Genomic DNA, 22,731 nt, shown 5'->3' on the forward strand with positions numbered 1-22,731 from the left:
AATATTAGATAGCAGCGCCAACATGCCAGGTAGCATTCAAGCTCCTGAGCCCATCTGCTCCAGGGTGGCTGCATCCTCCTTTCTCTTTCCATTCATTTTCTTTCTTTTTCTTAATCTTCTTCTAGTTGGCGGTGGAGATGGTGTTATTGCGGAGGAGGTTGGACATCCCAAGGTTTCCAGTTTTAAAAAGAAAGATACGAGTTAATCAGCTGGTTAAAAATTGACCCTCTGTATTCTTCTAACAACACCCTGCCTGTATAGAGTTACAATGCAGAACCATCGACTTACACTGGTAACCCCAATAACTCTTCACCTTGCTGTGGTGATATCTTTCAAGAGAGGAGGAAATGTCAGGACACGTCAGTGTGAAGACTGCTCCCCTCATTAGTTTAATGGAAACCAGTGACAAAGATAAGGCACAGATTCAATCCTATTCCCAGGCAAGCACCCCTGTCTGTTACTGTTTCAGGTGCAACACCTCAAAACCAAATTCTAGGGGAGGAGGCTCCTGTTGATTACTTGCAACATCCCTCAGTTGATCATACTAAGTTTAATTTAAAAGGAAAACCTTTCCTTTTAGATATCTTTCTCCCAGACCCAAATGAACTTTATGCTTTATAAAGGAGTAAATTTAAGCAAATGTTTCTGAATTAAAACGTGAGTATTAATTACAAAACATGAAAAAGACACGGGAAAACAATACACAAATAAGAAATACGTCTAGTGAGATGGAGGTTACAAAGAAAATATGACCAGTATCTGAATTGTTTGTAAAAAGTGGACATTTGAACATTGAAGCTGTTCTTATGGATGTTACTGGAAGTGTTAACTTTAGTAACGGAACAGTCGATTTCTAGATTCTTAACTTTGTAAATGATTGAAATATCATTGTCCTCTAACCCTTTCTGCAGTTGGCAGCACTAAGAGTGAAGTCTTTTCCTTTATCTTTGACCTACAGTGCAGAGGTGTTTTAATGGCTGATGAAAGTGTTGTGATTCTCACAGCACACTGATCAGCATACTAGTGTGTTAGACCACAAACAAACACACCAGGATTTAACTCATAACTCTGTTTATTCTTGAAAATATGTAACATCAATTTTATTTCTCATCCAGAATGCTGACAATTTTAGTACCATGTTCACAGACTGACCGACTTTCACAAGATTGCTGTGGGAGGTGAGGGAGAGGTAGGAAGAAAAATTGAACGGACTCTGACATGAATTTTCAAACTGTTTGGTTTGAGGTGCCAGAGGGTTGCAACATAATTAATGAAGGACAGAACTTTTCTCCACTTGGAGTGACAAGATGTATTAAGGATAGTAAACATGGCTTTGTTCGGGGGAAAATCATCTTTCACAAACTTCATTGAATTTTTTGAGGATGTGACTAGGTGTGAGATGAGGACTGTGCAGGGATGTAGTCCAAACAGACTTCAGTAAGACTTTTGGCAAGATCTCGATTGCATGTAGGTAGGTATCTGGGCGGCACGGTGGCTCAGTGGTCAGCACTGCTGCCTCACAGCACCAGGGTCCCAGGTTCAATTCCAGCCTCAGGCTGTGTGGAGTTTGCACATTCTCCCCGTGTCTGCGTGGGTTTCCTCCGGTTTCCCCCCACAGTCTAAAGATGTGCAGGTCAGGTGAATTTGCTATGCTAAATTGCCCGTAGTGTTAGGTGCACTAGTCAGAGGGAAATGTGTCTGGGTGGGTTACTCTTCGGAGGGTCGGTGTGGACTTGTTGGGCTGAAGGGCCTGTTTCCACACTGTAGGGAATCTAATCCAGGCAATATGACAAACAATTCTAAATGGACATATGGGCAAGAGTGTGCCGACTGGAAGGCCATGTCTCATGACATACTGGAGGCTTCACTTGGGTCTCTAGTAGACACAGAAACCAGTAGAGTGTTTGAGAAATATTTAGATGAAAATTGAAGCACCATACAAACAAGGTTAAAGACAAAGTGCGAGGAAATAGGATGTAAATAGATAAGTGATTTATGATTGACATGGACATGATGGACTGAAGGGCCTCTTTCCATGGTAAGAGTCATAGAAATGTACAGCACAGAAACAGACCCTTCAGTCCAACTTGTTCATGCTGACCCAATATCCTAAATTAATCTAGTCCCATTTGCCAGCACTTGGCCCATACCCCTCTAAACCCTTCCTATGTATATATCTAACCACATGCCTTTTCAATGTTGTAATTGCATTGGTCTCCACAAATTCCCCTGGCAGCTCATTCCATACATGCACTACCCTCTGTGTGAAAAAGTTGACCCTTAGGTCCCTTTTATATCTTTGCCCTCTCACCCTAAATCTATACCCTTGAGTTCTGCACTCCCCCAACCCAGAGAAAAGACCTTGTCTGTTTACCATATCCATTGCCCTCATAATTTTATAACCTCCATAAAGGTCACCGCTCAACCTCCAAAGCTCCTGGGAAAACAGCCCCAGCCTATTCAGCCTTTCCCTATTAGTTCAAACCCTCCAACACTAGGAACATCCTTGTAAATCTTTTCTGAACCCTTTCAAGTTTTGCAACATCCTTCCTATAGGAGGGAGACCAGAATTGCATACAATATTCCAAAAGTGGCCTAACCAATGTCCTCTACAGCCGCAAGATGACCTCCCACCTCCTATACCAATAAAGCCAAGCATACCAAATAAGTTCTTCACTATCTTGTCTACATACGACTCCACTTTCGGGGAACTATGAACCTGCAATGCAAGGACTCTTTGTTCAGCAACACTCCCCAGGACCTTACCATTAAGTGTATAAGTCCTGCCCTGATTTGCCTTTCCAAAATGCAGCACCTCACATTTATCTAAATTAAATCTGCCACTCCTCGGCCCATTGGCCCACCTGATCAAGATCCCGTTGTACTCTGATGTAATCATCTTAGCTGTCCACTACTTCATGATGTAACACTCTATAACTCTACAGTTACAAGTTCAGTTCGCAGTGCATTTTCTGCCACTGAAGTGTCATTAACAGCTCAAGAGATATGACTTTCCAGAGTCTCTCTCTGTCCCCAGACAGTCACTGAATTTGCATCTGAGATCAACCTTTCCCTTTACATTTCTTTTAGTTTTGAAAAACGAGCACATTGTAATTAAAGTTAGGTAGGTCCACAGGCAATCGGGGATTATGGTCCATGGTCATGAAAATGCCCTATAGTCAGTCACATCAATTTGGTGCATGGACTACAGATAATTTATTTTAAAATATAAACCAGAAACTGGGGGGCTTTGATTGTAACTTTTTTAAAATATAATTGGAAGGAAAGTGAAACTGTATGGTGGCGTTTTCCTGCTGGAACTGGAATTGATTATCTTGAAAAAGAAAAAAAGACTCCTCTGCAACAAGCTGTGTATTAGTTTAAATGCAGTTTATCACAGGTCTGAGCTCAGACCTTCAAAAATATGGAGGCAAGCAGGATCTTCCTCTCTTTTTGATTGAAAACAAGATTTATACATTATTCCAAATGTAAAAGTCTTTAATTCAAGCCATCACGTAGGTTCAACTGACCAGTTACGGAACTAAGATTCATCAGTCAATACATGACCCCTCCCCTCCCCTCCCCCGCCCCCCGAAAATGAACTGTGAGAAGTCACTTAATTCCACACTGTTTGGCTGAGACTTTGATCAATAGACTTTGTTGCCTGTATTTTTCCAACAAGATATTCTTAAATAAAACGGTTTGCTTCATCTGTCTATCTAACCTATGCGCACGGCTAATTGTTTACATTTAAAGGGGATATAGTTTAAGATTGCATTAATAATTAATCATTTTATTGCCACATATCAGACGATAAGTTTGATATAATAAGTTTCTGATATTCTTGAAGACTGACGAAACCTTGTGCGAGTTTCTTTTATCCTTGCGTGGTCACTGTCAAAGATACTAAACATGCTAGAGATTAAACTGGTCATATTTCTTACTTGTGCCAAAGCATGGCTTTGTGGCATATGATTTCCAGCTCATTATTCCCAGTCAGGATTGTGATGTCACGGTATGGAACATTATGACTGAGGTTGGGAACATTATAATGTCATTGGGATAGAAGCAAGCCTCATCAGTAGTACTGCAGAACATTATGGGAAGCTAGGGAAGAGATTTGGAGGCCGAGTTAACTGTATCACTGACGGCCATGGGTGAGGTTCTGGGAGATTGGAGGGTGCTTAATGTTGTGCCACTTTTTAAGACAGACTGGAAGGAAAAGCCAGGGAACTAGAGACCAGTGAATCTGACGTCAGTGGTGGGTGGGTTGGAGGAGGGGTTTCTGAGACACAGAGTTTATATGCATTTGGAAAGGCAAGGACTGATTACGAATAGTCATCAGGACTTTGAGCATGAGAAATCGTGTCTCACAATTTTGAAAACATTACCAAGACAACTGATGAAGGCAGAATGGTAAACATTCGAAATGGCCTTCGACAAGGGTCCTCCACGGTAGACTGGTTAGTAAGGTTAAAAAGTGTAAGTATGTAAGTTAGCTCACTGAGCTTGAATGTTTGTTTTCAGATGTTTCATCACCACACTAGGTAACATCATCAGTGACAGTCTCTGGGGAAGCGTTGGCGGATTGTCCCACCTCTCTATTTATAGGTCTTGGTTTCTTTAGGTGGGTGATGTCATTTCCAATTCTTTTTACCAAGGCAAGGTAGATATGATCTAAATTGATGTGTTCCTTGATGGAGATCTGGTTAGAATGCCATGCCTCTACGAATTCTCATGAATGTCTTTGTTTTGCCTGTCCTAGGATGTCTTTTGGTAGCAAGTTGGTATTCATGTATCCTGGTGGCACGTTTCCTGGTAGTTTGTCCAATGTAGTGGTTTTTTAAAAAGAGTTCTTGCATGGTATCTTGTAAATGACATTGGTTTCGCTGGTAGCATCTAATGGATTCTTTATGTTCATTAGTAGCTGTTTAAGTTTGTTGGTAGGTTTGTGGGCTACCATGATGCCAAGGGGTCTGAGTAGTCTGGAAGACATTTCTGAGATGTTTTTGAAGTAAGATAATGTGGCTATAGATTTTGTTTGCATAGTGTCTGCTTATTTGGGTTTGTTTCTGAGGAATCGGCAGATTGTGTTTATTGGGTACCCGTTTTTCTTGAAAACATTGTATAGGTATTTTTCCTCTGCATTTTGTAGTTCTTGGGTGCTGCAGTGTGATGTAGCTCGTTGAAGTAATGTCTTGATGCAGCTCTGTTTGTGGGTGTTGGGTTGATTGCTTCTGAAGTTAAGTATTTGGTCCGTGTTTGTTGTTTTTCTGTAGACACTGGTTTGAAGCTCTCCGTTAACTGTACGTTCAACCGTCACATCTAGGAATGGGAGTCTGTTGTCGTTCTCCTCCTGTTTTGTGAATTCTATGCCTGTCAGGATATTGATGATGGTGTTGTATATTTCCTCTATTCTGTTCCGTTTTGTGATGACAAAAGGTGTCATCTACGTACCAGACCTAACGTTTGAGTTGGATAGATGGGAGGGAAGCTTGTTCAAGTCTTTGCATTACTGCTCAACTATGCGTCCTGATATTGGTGATCCCATAGATGGTCCGTTGATTTATTTGTAGGTCTTTTTTATTAAATGTGAAGGAGGTGGTGAGACACAGATCCACTCGTTTGAGGATGTTATCTTTGCTGATGAAGTTGGTGCTGTCTGGTGTTTGTGGTCCTCAATTTCCTTGTAGTGATGCCAGTGTTTCTCTGGCTACATCAATGTTAATTGATGTGAAAAAGGCTGTAAAGTCAATGGAGATCGTTATTTTGTCCTCTTCTATCTTGGTGTGTTTGTGGTTTTCAAGAATTCTTGGGTGGAGTGAATGGAGTGACGTGAATCTTCAATTAGGTGTTTTAGTTTTTGGTTAGTCTGTATGTTTGTGTACCAGGTAGGGAGGCTATAGGTCTGAGGGGGACACCAGGTTTGTGTGTTTTTGGTAATTCATGGAGGTGTGGTGTGTTGGATCCATCTGGTTTCATGTTTTGGAAGACTGTGCTGTTTAATTCTCCTGATTTTATAAAGTGCTGTGAGAAAGGTTAAGATTTTGTTTAGTCGTTGTGGGGTTGGGTCGATCGCCATTAGCCGTTAAGTGTCAGTATCTGCAAGCAGAGCATTTGCCTTTTCAAGATAGTCGTATTGATATAAAATAACGGTCATGCGTCCCTTGTCTGCAGATAGGATAATAATGTTTTTGTCTTTTTTTTTAAAGTCTTTCTAAGGCTTTATTTTCTTGAGCATTAAGTATGTTTCCTTCCTTTTTTTGGCTTAAAGTAGATGCAGTAGATGGAGAGGAACTTGTTAAGTGTGTACAAGAAAATTTTCTGATTCAATATGTGGAGGTAGCTACTAGAGAAGTTGCAAAACTTGACCTACTCTTGGAAAATAAGGCAGGGCAGGTGACTGAGGTGTCAGTGGGGGAGCACTTTGTGGCCAGCAACCATAATTCTATTAGTTTTAAAATAGTGATGGAATAGGATAGACCAGATCTAAAAGTTGAAGTTCTAAATTGGAGAAAGGCTAATTTCGACGGTGTTAGGCAAAGATTTTCAAAAGCTGATTAGGGACAGAAGTGTGCAGGTAACAAGACTGCTGTAAAATGGGAAGCCTTCAGAAATAAGATAACGAGAGTCCAGAGACAGGGTGAAAGGAAAGGCTGGTAGGTATAGGGAATGCTGGCTGACTAGAGAAATTGAGGGTTTGGTTAAGAAAAAGGAGGAAGCATATGTCAGGTATAGACAGGATAGATCAAATGAATCCTTAGAAGAGTATAGAGGCAGTAGCAGTATATATAAGAGGGCAATCAGGAGGGCAAAAAAAGGACATGAGATAGCTTTGGCAAATAGAGTTAAGGAAAATCCAAAAGGCTTTTATAAATACATTAAGGACGAAAGGGTAACTAAGGAGGAGAGTAGGGCCCCTCAAAGATCAGGGAGGCAGCCTTTGTGTGAAGCCGCAGGAGATGGGGAAGATACTAAACGAGTATTTTGCATCAGTGTTTACTATGGAAAAGGACAAGAAAGGTGTAGAATGTTTGGAAATAGATGGTGACATCTTGAAAAATGTTCATATTACAGAGGTGGTGGTGCTGGATGTCTTGAAACACGAAAAAGTGGATAAATCCCCAGGCCCTGATCAGATGTGCCCTAGAATTCTGTGGGAAGTGATTACTGGGCCCTTGCTGAAATATTTGTATCATTGATAGTCACGGGTAAGATGCCGGAAGACTGGAGGTTGGCAAACGTGATGCTACTGTTTAAGATGAGCGGTAAGGACAAGAACATAGAACAATACAGCACAGAACAGGCCCTTCGGCCCACGATGTTGTGCCGAACATTTGTCCTAGCTTAAGCACCCATCCATGTACCTATCCAATTGCCGCTTAAAGGTCACCAATGATTCTGATTCTGCCACTCCCACAGGCAGCGCATTCCATGCCCCCACCACTCTCTGGGTAAAGAACCTACCCCTGACATCCCCCCTATACCTTCCACCCTTCACCTTATATTTGTGTCCCCTTGTAACACTGTTGTACCCGGGGAAAAAGTCTCTGACTGTCTACTCTATCTATTCCCCTGATCATCTTATAAACCTCTATCAAGTCACCCCTCATCCTTCGCCGTCCCAATGAGAAAAGGCCCAGCAATCTCAACCTTTCCTCGTACGACCTATTCTCCATTCCAGGCAACATCCTGGTAAATCTCCTTTTCACCCTCTCCAAAGCTTCCACATATTTCCTAAAATGAGGCGACCATAACTGCACACAGTACTCCAAATGTGGCCTAACCAAGATCCTACACGGCTGCAACATCACCTCACGACTCTTCAATTCAATCCCTCTGCTAATGAACGCTAATACACCATAGGCCTTCTTACAAGCTCTATCCACCTGAGTGGCAACTTTCAAAGATCTATGAACATAGACCCCAAGATCCCTCTGCTCCGCCACCTTACCAAGAACCCTACCGTTAACTCTGTATTCCGCATTCTTATTTGTCCTTCCAAAATGGACAACCTCACACTTGACAGGGTTGAACTCCATCTGTCACTCCTCAGCCCAGCTCGGCATCATATCTAAGTCCCTTTGCAGCCGACAACAGCCCTCCTCACTATCCACAACTCCACCAATCTTCGTATCGTCTGCAAATTTACTGACCCATCCTTGGACTCCTTCTTCCAAGTCATTAATAAAAATTACAAACAGCAGAGGACCCAGAACTGATCCCTGCAGAACTCCACTTGTAACTGGGCTCCAGGCTGAATATTTACCATCTACCACCACTCTCTGACTTCGACCGGTTAGCCAGTTCTCTATCCAACTGGCCAAACCTCCCACTATCCCATGCCTCCTGACTTTCCGCATAAGCCTACCATGGGGAACCTTATCAAATGCCTTACTAAAATCTATGTACACTACATCCACTGCTCTACCCTCATCCACATGCTTGGTCACCTCCTCAAAGAATTCAATAAGACTTGTAAGGCAAGACCTACCCCTCACAAATCCATGCTGGCTGTCCCTAATCAAGCAGTGTCTTTCCAGATACTAATAAATCCTATCCCTCAGTACCCTTTCCATTACTTTGCCTACCACCGAAGTAAGACTAACTGGACTGTAATTCCCGGGGTTATCCCTATTCCCTTAGCCCTATAGCCTATAGCCAGGGAACTATAGACCAGTGAGCCTGACATCGGTAGTGGGCAAGTTGTTGGAGGGAATCCTGAGGGATAGGATGTACATGTATTTGGAAAGACAAGGACTGATTAGGGATTGTCAACATGGCTTTGTGCATGGGAAATCTCACAAACTTGATTGAGTTTCTTGAAAAAGTAACAAAGAAAATTGATGAGGGTAGAGTGGTAGATGTGATCTACACTAACTTCAGTAAGGCATTCGATAAGGTTCCCCATGGGGGACTGGTTAGCAAGATTAGATCTCATGTATTACAGGGAGAACTAGCCATTTGGATACAGAACTGGCTCAAAGGCAGAAGACAGAGGATGGTAGTGGAGGGATGTTTTTCAGACTGGAGGCGTGTGACCAGTGGGTCCACAAGGATCGGTGCTGGGTCCACTACGTTTTGTCATTTATATAAAGATTTGGATGTGAGCATCTGGGGTATAGTTAGTAAGTTTGCAGGTGACACCAAAATTGGAGGTGTAGTGGACAGTGAAGAGGGTTACCTCAGATTACAGCAGAATCTTGATCAGATGGGCTGAGAGTGGCAGATGAAGTTTTATTTAGATAAATGTGAGGTGCTGCATTTTGGGAAAGCAAATCTTAGCAGGACTTATACACTAAGGTCCTACGGCGTGTGGCTTAACAAAGAGACCTTGGAGTGCAGGTTCATAGCACTTTGAAAGTGGAGTCACTGGTAGATAAGGTAATGAAGAAGGTGTTTAGTATGCTTTCCTTTATCGGTCAGAGTATTGAGAACAGGAGTTGGGAGGTCATGTTGCGGCTGTACAGGACATTGGTTGGGCCACTTTTAGAATATTGCGTGTAATTCTGTTCTCCTTCCTATTGGAAGGTTGTTGTGACACTTGGAAGGGCTCAGAAAAGATTTACAAGGATGTTGCCAGGGTTGGAGGATTTGAGCCGTCGGGAGAGGTTGAATAGGCTGGGGCTGTTTTTCCTGGAGCATTGGAGACTGAGGGGTGACCTTATAGAAGTTTATACACTCATGACAGGCATGGATAGGATAAATAGACAAAGCTACATCACATTGCAGCACCCAAGAACTACAGAAAGCAGAAGAAAAATATCTATACAATGTTTTCAAGAAAAATGGGTACCCAATTTAAACAATCCACCGATTCCTCAAAAACAAACCCAAACAAGCTGACACAACGCAACCAAAATCTATAGCCACATTACCTTACATCAAAGGCATATCAGAAATGACTTCCAAACTACTCAGACCCCTTAGCATCATGGTAGCCCACTAACCTACCAACACACAATCAGCGACTAATGAACCTAAAGGATTCATTAGACACTACCAGCAAAACTAACATCATTTACGAGATATCATGCATGAACTGTAAAAAAAACACTATATCGGACAAACTAGCAGGAAACTTGCCACCAGGATACATGAACACTAACTAGCCACCAAAAGACACGACCCACTATCACTAGTTTCTATACATACAGACAAAGGAGGACACCACTTTGACAGGGACAACACACACATCCGAGGGCAGGCGAAACAAAGACACGTACAAGAATTCTTAGAGACATGAAGTTCTAACCAGAACTCCATCAATAAACACATAGGATCTAAATCAATCTACCTTTCCCTGAAAAAAAAGAACCAGAAATGATATCACCCATATTAAGAAAACCAAGACCTATAAATAGAGAGACAGGACATACCACCAGCGCTTCACCGGAGACTCTCATTGATGATGTTACTTAGTATGGTCACAAATGTTTGAAAACAACCCTTCAAGTTCAGCGAGCTAACTTACTTACTTATCATCAACCTGAGCTATAACTCTTCCCAAAAACCGTTAAGTGTGGCCTTGCTCCATTCCTGATGAAAGACGTATACCCAATCCTGCTCCTGCAGGTCAGGCAGCATCTAAGGAACAGGATTGGGCATAGGTCCTCCATCAGGAATGGGGCAGGGCCAAGAGGGCAGACAAATAAATAGGAGGCGGGGGGGGGAAAATGGGGCTGGGGGCTAGGTAGCTGGGAAGGCGATACGTAAACGGAGGTGCGGGGGGGTGATGGTAATAGGGCAGAGTGGAGGATGAAACGGGTAGGTTGGAAGGAAGATGGACAGGTAGGACAGTTCAAGATGATGGTGCTGAGCTGGAGAGTTGGATGTGGGATAAGATGTGGGGAGTGGAGATGTGGAAACTGGTGAAATCCAAATTAGTCCCGTGTGCTTGGAGAGTCCCAAGGGGGAAGATGAGGCATTCTTCCTCCAGGAGTCGGCTGGCTTGGATTTGATAGTGGATTTGACAGTGGAGGAGGCTTGCACGTCCTTGGCCGGTCATGAGGCGGTGGGGTTGTTTGGTGCAGGTGTCCAAGAGGTGTTCTCAGAAACATTCCACAAGTTGGCATCCTGCCTCCCCAATGTAGAGGGGACCACATCGAGAGCAATGGACACAGTAGGTGCGGTGTTTGGATGTGCAGGAAAATCTCTGCCAGATGTGGAAGGATTCTTTGGGGCCTTGGATGGAGGTGAAGGGGGTAGGTTTTACAACTCTTGTGGTGGTAAGGAAAGTTGCCGAGAGTGGAGGATGGGTTGATGGGGGGTGTCGACCTAACAAGGAAGTCGTGGAGGGAATAGTCTCTGTGGAATCCTGTTAGGGGTTGGGAGGGAAATATATCTCTTGTGGTGGAGTCTGACTGTAGGTGGCGGAAATGGCAGTGGATGATGCGTTGTATCTGGAAATTGGTGGAATGCAAAGTAAGGACTGGTGGGTGCGGGGTGTACTATTCCTGTTATAGTTGAAGGGATGGGATTCAAGGGCGGAAGTTTGGGATGTGGAGGGGGTGTACTGGAGAGCATTGTTGTTTTAAGTAGCAGACAGTCCAAACTCCTTTAGCAGAGGGGTGTGGAGTAAGCAACTCGAGGGAGGGGTGGGCAGAAGTTAGCACAATCGAGAAAAGGGCAGAGAGGGTCAGCACCTTCAAAGGGGGAGAGCACAATCATTACCTTTAGAAGATGAGTAGAGAGAGCACCTTCAGTGAAATGGGACAGTGTCAGTATGAATGCAGCAAGTGAGTTGATAAAGTAGTACGAGTGCAACATTAAGCCTTTTACAGTGTTGCTCTGTGTGAGGACTCAGTCATAGCATGTCCTTGTGTCACCAAAGTACCTGTTCTCCAGAGCACAAAGGGACTGATGAATGAGGGATGGGTCAGTGCCAGACTATGATGACAGCAGAACGCAGTACAAGTGAAACTGAAAAGTACTTGTAAATTTCTACTTCAAAAGCATGTCTAAGAGCCAGCTCCACCAGTGATTTGCTGGTGTCTGTCTGACTGTCAGGGTTCTCTGCTACCCTCTCACCTGCTCTGATCACCCCCTTGCTGGCCAGGCGTAGCAGCCCCTTCTTCTTCAGGATGAAACTGTTTCCGATGAAAATGCTGGAACTGATGGCAAGAGCAAGCCCGATGTAAAAATGATAACCCTCAGTGGCACTGTCCATGGTGGAGAGCTGCAGAACAGAAGGAAAGGGCATTCATTTACTGCTTTCAGCATAAAAAAGGGAGATCTGGTCTGAGCAAGCAGTGATTAGATTAGATTACATTACAGTGTGGAAACAGGCCCTTCGGCCCAACAAGTCCACACCGACCCGCTGAAGCGCAACCCATCCATACCCCTACATTTACCCCTTACCTAACACTACGGGCAATTTAGCATGGCCAATTCACCTGACCTGCACATCTTTGGACTGTGGGAGGAAACCGGAGCACCCGGAGGAAACCCACGCAGACACGGGGAGAACGTGCAAACTCCACACAGTCAGTCGCCTGAGGCGGGAAATGAACCCGGGTCTCTGGCGCTGTGAGGCAGCAGTGCTAGCCACTGTGCCACCCACGGTGATATAGAGATAAAGTCACTGGACTGGTCATGCTGCTGAGTATATGGGTTAGAACCCCACCATGGCAGATGTGAAAATTGAATTCATTAAAAATCTAGAATAAGAAGCTAGTATAAGAGTAATCGCTTAATGGCTGCCAAATGTCATAAAATCCATCTGGTTCAGGAATGTCCTTTAGGTAAGGAAATCTGCCGCCTTTGTCTGGATACCAAACCCAGAGCAAAGTGGGTGCCTTGTTACTATCCTCTGGGCAATGAAGGATGGGCAATAAATGCTGACTTGGCTAGCAAAGCCGTCAACCCATAAACAATTAAAATAAAATTAAAAATCTCTATTATAGGGATACTACAGGGGCCAGGCATCTTGCTTCACCTTGAAACTCAAGCTTATTGTCTATAAAGTTATTACTTGCTCAGAGGAGTGGCATGAATGTGTGTGGGGAAGTGAGCAATTCTGATTAAGGAGGCAATTCCACAACAAGGAACCAATGGATGTTTTCACAAGGGGTTTATCAGATGCTGTGGGGCTGGGAAACTAAGGTGCACTGGGGACCCGAAGACAAGCAGCATAACGAGTAGTTCAGAAATAGGAAGGATTGGATATGGAAAATTCATAGTAAGATGGCTTAATACAGCCATGTGTATCCATGTTCAGTGATAGGTGATGTGGGTGAGTTGCAGGCACAAGTCACCACTGGTGGCAATGCTGGAAACTGGCTCAAAGAAACGGCGGATTAGGAATTTAATTTTCCTTGTTACTATGAAATCATAAAGCTGCCGAAAGAAAAAAGAGTGAACGGCAGTACTAATCATTAGAAACTATGATAGTACTGGAGATGGACCTCATAGTTGAAGGTTCAGATAAAAACTATGCATGATTAAAATGAAAAGCAAAAGAGGAACTGCTTTACACAAAATAGTAGGAAGGAGAGAGAAGGAAATCTGTGGCATGAATAACAACCATAGGATGTCTTTATAGCTGATTAAATATTTCTAAGCATAAAAACAAAATACTATGGATATTAAAAATCTGAAATAAACCAGTTTTCAACTCTATAACGACATTCTTTAGATGAAACTGAAAAAAAAAATGTTAACATGCAAAAATAAATCAAATGAAACAGAACCCCTAAAGGAGGAATTACAAAGTAAACAGTAAACCTCACCAGAATTGTTGATGGTCAATTTGCCAGGCTCTGCACGATACCCAAGAATAGGGGGTTCTTGCAGTACAGTGGTTGTGTTCCTAATCTGAGCCAGGAGGCCTGGCTTCAAGTTCCACTTGCTGAAAACTGAGAGATAATATCTCTGAACAGGTTGATTAGAAAACATCCATAAGTTGAATGTGTGCAATGTTTTCTCACATCACATACCAGTGGTGCATAGGAAGCCATTCGTCCCGGCCGTGGATAAATTACACAAGCAGTAACTTGGGGATTCTGTCCAACGACTAGCATCTGTTGGGAGGAAGGGTCAGCGCCTGACCAGCTGAGGGCTTGAAGGAAAAGTGACAGGCAGCACCCTCTAAGCCTTCACAGGCTCGAAAGAAACTGTGCTGCCGCTGTTCCTCTGCTGACATGACGCCTGCAGGCTCATTGTCAACCCCTTCCTCAAATACCCCTCACCTCACAAATCCCCCCCCCACTCCCTTCAATAGGCCCTTCCCTGCTCTCTCCTCCTTCCTCATTAACTCCTCCCTCTCCCAGCCTCTCACCATTCCCCGTTCTCCCTCTCTCTCTCTCTCTCTGCCTCTCCCACCCCGCGCCGCCTGACCTTCCGCTTCTGGTCCGTCCCTCGACCCGTTCCCCCTTCCCCCCCCCCAACACACTCACCAGCCGGAACCATCCGGTCCGCCCCGTGCAGCAGCAAGAGTCTTCCCCCTCTCTCCCCGCGCGCTGCCATCCTCGCGCGCGGAGCAGGGCCCGTCCGTGGGACAGGAGAGAGCTGGGCCGGGCCGGGCCTCCCCTGTGCCTCCTCCTGCAGCGGGCTCCGGCCTTTGGGCCCTCCCTGTCCCAGTCTCTGCCCCCCCCCCACGGGGGACTGGGACCGATGGATTGACCGGGGCCTGATGGACAAGAAAGGATCCGTGTCCTGGAAGAAGATGGCAGGTGAGGAAGATCAGCCTGTGGCCCTGGCCGCCCCCCCCAGCAACACCTGGCACAGCGCGGGTATGTCAGGGACGTGTTGAAGCCACACCGTGCTGTGGTGACGGGCCACATCACCAGCTGGCCCACAAGGTTGTGGGCCCTTGGCATCAAAGAGACAGAGTCACCCAGTGCAGAGGTGAACCTTGGTCAGTCTGAAGATCAAAGTTGTACTTCCCCGGAGCTGGAATTAGGACTGTCACTCTTCAAAGGACATAGAAAAGTACAGCACAGAACAGGCCCTTTGGCTCACGATGTTGTGCCGAGATTTAATCCTAATGTAAAATATAGTAACTTAACCCATGCACCCCTCAACTCACTGCTATCCATGTGCATGTCTCGCATTCGCTTAAATGTCCCCAATGACTCTGCTTCCACCACCACCGCTGGCAATGCATTCCATGCATTCACAACTCTCTGTGTAAAGAATCTACCTCTGATATCTCCTTTATACCTTCCTCCTAATACCTTCAAACTATGACTTCTCATACCAGTCAATCCTGCCCCTGGGGAAAAGTCTATCTATTCCCCTCATTATTTTGTACACCTCGATCAGGTCTCCTCTCTTCCTCCTTCTCTCCAGAGAGAAAAGTCCAAGCTTATTCAACCTTTCTTCATAAGGCAAGCCCTCCAGTCCAGGCAGCATCCTGGTAAACCTTCTTTGCACCCTCTCCAAAGCCTCTGTTTCTTTCCTATAGTAGGATGACCAGAACTGGACACAATATTCCAAGTGTGGTCTCACTTGTAGAGCTGCAGCAAAATCCCGCGGCTCTTAAACTCGATCCCCCTGTTAATGAAAGCCAAAACGCCATATGCTCTCTTAACAACCCTATCTCCACTTGGGTGGCAACTTTGAGGGACCTATGTACTTGCACACCCAGATCCCTCTGTTCCTCCACACTGCCAAGAACCCTGTCCTTAATCCTACATTCAGCATTCGAATTTGATCTTCCAAAATGCATCACTTCACATTTTCCAGGTTGAACTCCGTCTGCTATTTCTCAGTCCGGCTCACCCTGCAGTAGCCCTCGATATTATCAACGACACCTCCAACCTTTGTGTCTCTGCAAATTTACTAACTCACCCCTTAACCTCCTCATCCAAGTTATTTATAATCTGTATTAATGACCTAGACATCCAAGATACAATTTCATGAGATCTTTTTAATATATTTATTCATGACATGTGGGCTTCACTAGATGGAAGTCTTTTAAACAGTGAGAAAAATAGTAGGCCGGTGGAATTGGAAAAGGAAGGTAATTCGGAGAAATGCAAATTGGAACAATTTGGTGAAAATGTAATGCTAAATAAAGCGTACAATTCGAAGAGATTACAGTGGCAGAGAGACCTGAGGAAGCATATGCATACAGATCATTGAATTAGATTAGATTAGATTACTTACAGTGTGGATACAGGCCCTTCGGCCCAACAAGTCCACACCGACCCGCCGAAGCGTAACCCACCCATACCCCTACATTTACCCCTTTACCTAACACTACGGGCAATTTAGCATGGCCAATTCACCTGACTTGCACATCTTTGGACTGTGGGAGGAAACCGGAGCACCCGGAGGAAACCCACGCAGACACGGGGAGAACGTGCAAACTCCACACAGTCAGTCGCCTGAGTCGGGAATTGAACCCGGGTCTCTGGCGCTGCGAGGCAGCAGTGCTAACCACTGTGCCACCGTGCCGCCCACTAACAGAACACATTAAAACACTGGCTGAAAAGACTGACTATAAATTGAGGCGTAGAGTGCAAAAGCAGGGATATTATGTCACCTTTTTAAAAAAAACCTTTTGTCTGCCCCCATTTGGAAGGCAATGTCCAGTCTGAGTACCAAAATCCAGGAAGGATGAGAACGCATTTCAGAGATTCAGAAAAAAAATTAGAGAACTGAATTGAAGAATGGTCATTCAGCTTGTTGTTTCTGTGAAGGCTCGCTCCAGGAGCCCCCACTAACCTGCCTTTTCTCTGTAGCTATGCAAATTTCAGACAAATATCCAGTTCCCTTTCGACAATGTAATTGAAACTGCCTCCTCTACACTTGGACATTCCTGATCCTAACCACTTGCTGCATAATAAATTCCCTGTATCGCCATTGCTGTTTCCAACACTCACCTTGATTAGTGATTGTCTCTGGTCCTTGAATGGTCCACTAATGGGGAGTGTTTCTGTGACTCTGTCCTGTCCAGATCCTTCATAGTTTGAACTTCTCTCAAATCAACCCTCTCTTAGAGCTGTGTAACATGGAAACAGACCTTTCAATCCAATTCATTCATGCTGACCGGATATCTTAAAGTAATCTAGTCCTATTTGCCAGCATTTGGCACATGCCCATCCAAACTCCTATCCATAGACTCATCCAGATGCCTTTTAAATGTTGTAATTGCATCAGCCTCCAAGACATCCTCTGGCAGTTCATTCCAGAGAAGCACCACCCTCTGCGTGAAAACGTTGCCCCGAGGTCCCTTTTAAATCTTTCCCCTCTCAGCCTAAACCTGTGTCCCCCCGCCCCCCGGGATTCACCCTATTCATGCCCCTCATGATTTTATGAACCTCTATAAGGTCATCGCTCAGTCTCAGATGCGCCAGGGAAAACAGCTCCAGCCTTTTCAGCCTCTCCCTATTAGCTCAAACCCTCCATCCTTGTAAATCGTTTCCAAATCCTTTTAAAGTTTCACAATATACTTGCTCTAGCAAGGAGACCAGAATTGCATACAGTATTCCAAAAATGGCCTAACTAGAGTCTGATACAGCTACAACATGACCTCCCAACTCCTATACTCAATGCATTGACCAATGAAGGCAAGCATACCAAAAGTTTTCTTCACTATCCTGTTGACCTGCGATTCCACTTTCAAGGAACTGTGAACGTGCAATGCAAGGTCTCTTTGTTCAGCAACACTTCTTAAATTGTGGCACTCCCCATTAAGTGTATAAGTCCTGTCCTGATTTGCCTTTCCAAAATGCAGTACATCACAATTATCTAAAGTAAACTCCATCTGCCACCCCTGTGCCCATTGGCTCATCTGATCAAGGTCAGTTGTACTGTGAGGTAACTTGCATCGTTGTCCATTACACCTTCAATTTTGGTGTCATTTGCAAATTTACTAACCATATCTCCTATGTTCACATCCAAATCATTTATGCAGTTGACAAAAAGCCGTGGACCCAGCAGCGATCCTTGTGGCACATCGCTGGTCACAGGCCTCCAGTCTGAAAAGTAACCCTCCACCACTACCTTCAAGCCAATTCTGTATCCAAATTGCTAGTTCTCCCTGTATTCCATGTGATCTAATCTTGCTAACCAGTCTACCATGAGGAACTTTGTTGCACGCCTTACTGAAGTCCACATAGATCACGTCCACTGTTCTGCCCTCATCAATCCTCTTCGTTACTTCTTAAAAAAAAAACACCAATCAAGTTTGTGAGACATGATTTCCCACGCACAAAGCCAAGTTGACTATCCCTAATCAGTCCTTGCCTTTCCAAATACATGAATTTCTTGTTCCTCAGGCTTCCCTCCAACAACTTGTCCTCCACTGTTGTCAGGCTCACTAGTCTATTGTTCCCTGGCTTTTCCTTACTGCCTTTCTTAAATTGTGGCACTATGTTAGTCAACCTTCAGTCTTCCGGCACTTCATGTAGCTACCCATGATACAAATATCTCGGCAAGGGGCCCAGCAATCACCTCCTCCCTTCCCACAGAGTTCTAGAGTACACCTGATCAACTCCTGGGGTTTTATCCACCCTTATGCATTTTAAGACATCCAGCACCACCTCCATTGTAATATGGACATTTTTCAAGATGTTGCTGTTTGTTTCTACATATTCTCTGTCTTCCATATCCTTCTCTCCTCCAAGGAGGACATCTGCAGCTTCACCAATCTATCCTTTGAACTAAAATCCAACATCCCTAGAACTGTTCTTGCAAACATAACATTTGTCAAGTTACTCATTAGCTGCATTAAGACATCCTTAGATTATAATAGATGCTGCATAATTACAAACTCTGATATGGGGTGGTATGGTGGCTCACCGCTGCCTGACAGCATCTGAGACTCAAGTTCAATTCCAGGCTCAGGCACCTGCTTGTGTGGATTTCGCACATTCTCCAAGTGGATTAGCCATGGGAAATTGTGGCACTGTTGCCTCACAGCGCCAGAGACCCGGGTTCAATTCCCGCCTCAGGCGACTGAGTGTGTGGAGTTTGCACGTTCTCCCCGTGTCTGCGTGGGTTTCCTCCCACAGTCCAAAGATGTGCAGGGTCAGGTGAATTGGCCATGCTAAATTGCCCGTAGTGTTAGGTAAGGGGTAAATGTAGGGGTATGGGTGGGTTGCGCTTCAGCGGGTCGGTCTGGACTTGTTGGGCCGAAGGGCCTGTTTCCACACTGTAATGTCATCTAAATCTAAATGAAGGTTACAGGGATAAGGTAGGGGATGAGTCTGGGTGGGTTGCTCTTCGGAGTGGACTCAGTGGGCCAAATGGCCTACTTCCACCCTGTAGGGATTGTATGATTATTATTAGCTCAATAGAGTTGGAGACCTTTCTCTTCGGCTGCAACTGAACTTGTCTTGTCCTGATTTTATGAAGACGGGTTAATTTTTATCAAGGAAATACTCAGCCATCAGCCTACCCTACCTATTGTGAAGACAGTACTAATGATCTTAAGAAAGATGCTCTGTGTGATCATTAGAAAAGGAAGGATCCATCTGATATTCTCAGCATGGTTTACAAGAAAGATCATGTCTTACAAACTTGCTCCGTATTTTATAAAGTGAAAATGAGTTAATGTTAGATGTTACCCCTTGCCAGAACAAAACCTGAATGGCCTCATTCTGTGCTATAACTTTTCAATATGGATCTATGGACTTTCAGAAAATTTCTGCCTGGGACCAAACATCCTGTGTCCTGGATTAGCAATTGGTCTCAATCCCACAGGCTGACAGTGATTGTGGATTATTGTTTGTCCTATTCTTGTTCACTGTCCTCACACTGCCTTTGGGTGCTACTCAATGTGAACTCAAACACAGCGTGCAAGGACGGTTGGAGAGGGTATTGCTCTGAAATTAGGAAACTCAGAATGACAGGCTTCCCATGGGTTCTACCAAAATTAATAACAATATCTGGCTGATTAAAGTTTGTGAGAAGATTTGTAGCTCGGGTGCTCGTTGTTGTGGTTGTGTTCGCCGAGCTGGGAATTTGTGTTGCAGACATTTTGTCCCCTGTCTAGGTGACATCCTCAGTGCTTGGGAGCCTCCTGTGAAGCGCTTCTGTGATGTTTCCTCCGGCATTTATAGTGGTATAAATGCCGGAGGAAACATCACAGGAGGCTCCCAAACACTGAGGATGTAAGCTAGACAGGGACGAAACGTCTGCAACACAAATTCCCAGCTCGGCGAACAGAACTACAACAATATCTGGCTGACATTTCTTTCTGCCTCCTTTCCCAGTCTCCAGCCAGCCAGATTGGGAGGCAGGCTAGCAGTCAGTCCGATAGGTCTTTGACACTTTGCTGCAGCTGAGGGGTGGAAAGGAGACAGAGGGGTCAAAAAAGGCTGGTGGTGTATTGAGTGTCTTGGCCAAGATCAGTGTCTGGAGATTGCAAGAGATTCAAAGCCTCATGATAGGTTGGACTTTAGGGTATCATGGCAGGATTGCAAGCTGGTTGTGGGGGGTTAGAGGATGAGTGGTTAATCATTTTTGATCTAGGGCAATTGACCAAGCAGGTATACTTTATCCAGCAACTAAGTGGAGGGCAGTCTAAGAGATAGCTGGTGCACACACACACAATCACTCTCTCGCTTTAGCTCGCGCTCGCGCTCTCTCTCTGTAAGACAGTGAGTTTTCGACTAATCTAGCTGCACTGATATTCTTTCTTACAGCCAAAGGACAGAAGCAAGGATCGAAGAGCAAAGAGGATGCACCTCATGAATTAGAGAGTCAGTACATTTTGAGGCTGCCATCAGTAAGTGTTACACATTCTCTTCAATAAAGTGAGGTATGAGTTCATGTGCCAAGACGTAGAGTGACAATTTAGATTTTTCTAATGGCTTGAACAAGAAGTGAAAATGAATGCACTATAACAGTAGAATTTGACCACAATAATGAGTCCATTTGGCTTATTGTTCCTGTGTTGTCTCTTTGAAAGAACTATCCAATTAAGTACACTCTCTTGTTCTTTTCCCACAGTCCTGCAAATTTTACCTTTTGAACTATTTATCTCATACACTGTTTCAATTACTTGTGAGTGAATTTCCACCATTCTTTCAAACAATATGGACCAAATTTTATCCCATTGTGTAAAGAAAATGAGACCTTTTTCAACAGATTTCAATAAGGTACCACATGGTAGGCCCATGACAAAGGTTAATGTGTGGAAAGTTAGCGGATAAATAGCTAAATGGATAATAAACTGACTAAAGTAGGAAGCCAATTCAAGAGAAGTTTTTCAGAACGGAAGAAGGCAGATGTCATGTTTTGCAAAGATCAATTCTGGTAGTTCATCACTGATTGTAGTAATTCAGTTTGGATTTTGTGAATGAGGAAGAACACAGGAGAACACAGAAACACTAGAAGCTTGCAGTCTCGGTATTTAAATAGCAAATTAACTTGAACGTCGATAAGTGGCAGGTTATACATTTCACAAGGAAGATTACAAACATCACCTGCACCTATGGAAATAAGAACGCTGACTAATAGTCGATCATTTCCAACACACTCCCTGTGACAAAATGCACTTTGACATTACACATGAATAGCCTAGCTGTAATACTGATCAGTCTCTTGTTCTAGATACTTGCTCAAGATAAGATATTTACCTCTCTGTACCCTGTCAACTCCTTTCATCATCTTAATTAGATCATTGCTTAATTTTTTATATTCAAACGAGTACAAGTCTAGTCTATGCAGTGTGTCCAAAAAAGTGATCTCTGTTACATCACTCTGCTACGAAGTATCCAGAACTGTTCATGTACTACTCTAAATGGGATTCTAGTCAAAGCTCCATTAAAGGGAACCGTCACATTGTGCCCTTTGTCTTCCAGCCTTTTGAGATACAGGCCAATATTTCATTAGCCTTTTCAATTAGTTTTTGTCTCTATTTATCAACTCTTGATGATATCTATTATCAGACCCCTAAATCTCTGCTCCTCCATAGTTCTGTGCGTCCCATTCTATAGAAAATATTATTATCTATATTTTCTGCATTAACGTGGATAAACTCAAACTTTCCCACAATAAACTCCATCTTAATAAACTTCACAATTATGACAAGTCACTCAACCCATCTTTGTAACTTGTCATAATTTGCTGTTCCTACCAACGTAGTACACTTAGGTAGGTGGATCTCTTTCTTTAATAATTCAAGTCATTTATAAACATTTGAGGCCCCAGTACACATCCCTGGAAATCATCCCTTGTCATGTCTCACCCCTAGCCATGTCTCTCTAGTTGTTCCATGTGCCTGTGTGAATGAGATTGTGAATCATGCAGACTGCAGAGTTTTCAGTCTGTGCTTTTTCTCTGCAGGAACATGCAGCCACTGTGCGGAGAGCTGTACAATCTGGAAATGTTAATCTTCGGGACAGACTGACCATCGAGTTACATCGTAAGTGTTTTTGGCTGAATGCGTTCACAATTGGTCACTATTAATCTCCTTCCTTCAGGCTGCACTCTATTTCAGGCTGGTTCGGTCAATTGTGACAAAGGGTTTTTCTTCCAACTTAGAACCTTCTAGTGTTACTAGTTCTCCCCCGCCCTGGTTCCAGTCCCTACTGTGTATTTCCTGGTACTTCCCTTCTACCTTAAGGGAATCCTGGGCAACGATTGTCAATGAGCTGTTCATCCAAAAAGAGTTGCACAGCCAATCTTGATTGGATATTCAAGCATTTCCAAAATTAGGTTACCCAACTTGGTGACATATTAGGGTCATATTAAAATGTTGAATACAGTGGATGTCCAAAGAGACTCGGGGATTCAGTTGCTAAGACCTTTTAAATGTAAGGAACAGGTGCTGAA

The 22,731-nt window shown here is 44.0% G+C and overlaps 2 protein-coding genes across 4 annotated transcripts in view; one reads left to right on the forward strand and one right to left on the reverse strand.

The window, feature by feature from the left end:
* LOC122557048 (magnesium transporter NIPA2) overlaps positions 1-14,231 on the reverse strand; it is a 27,309-nt gene extending 13,078 nt beyond the window's left edge. Inside the window, exons 1-3 of one of the 3 annotated variants that reach the window (XM_043704293.2) lie at positions 13,938-14,227; positions 13,731-13,849; positions 12,031-12,178 (exon numbers count right to left, since the gene is read on the reverse strand). In XM_043704293.2, the coding sequence (XP_043560228.2) occupies positions 12,031-12,169 (139 nt within the window). In that variant the 5' untranslated portion in view covers positions 12,170-12,178; positions 13,731-13,849; positions 13,938-14,227. Of the gene's footprint in view, positions 1-12,030; positions 12,179-13,730; positions 13,857-13,937 lie in introns of all 3 variants that reach the window. The other 2 variants (XM_043704292.2, XM_043704291.2) reach the window with 2 other exon arrangements.
* A 179-nt stretch (positions 14,232-14,410) lies between these two features.
* Positions 14,411-22,731, forward strand: part of taf7 (TAF7 RNA polymerase II, TATA box binding protein (TBP)-associated factor) — a 50,311-nt gene continuing 41,990 nt past the window's right edge. Inside the window, exons 1-3 of the mRNA XM_043704294.2 lie at positions 14,411-14,672; positions 20,598-20,680; positions 22,243-22,321. Of these exons, the coding sequence (XP_043560229.1) occupies positions 14,633-14,672; positions 20,598-20,680; positions 22,243-22,321 (202 nt within the window). The 5' untranslated portion in view covers positions 14,411-14,632. The remainder of the gene's footprint in view (positions 14,673-20,597; positions 20,681-22,242; positions 22,322-22,731) is intronic.

Source organism: Chiloscyllium plagiosum, unplaced genomic scaffold (genome assembly GCF_037043375.1).
Source record: "Chiloscyllium plagiosum isolate Xiang-an unplaced genomic scaffold, Cpla_swu_hap1 HiC_scaffold_11, whole genome shotgun sequence".
Taxonomy (NCBI): Eukaryota; Metazoa; Chordata; class Chondrichthyes; order Orectolobiformes; family Hemiscylliidae; genus Chiloscyllium; species Chiloscyllium plagiosum.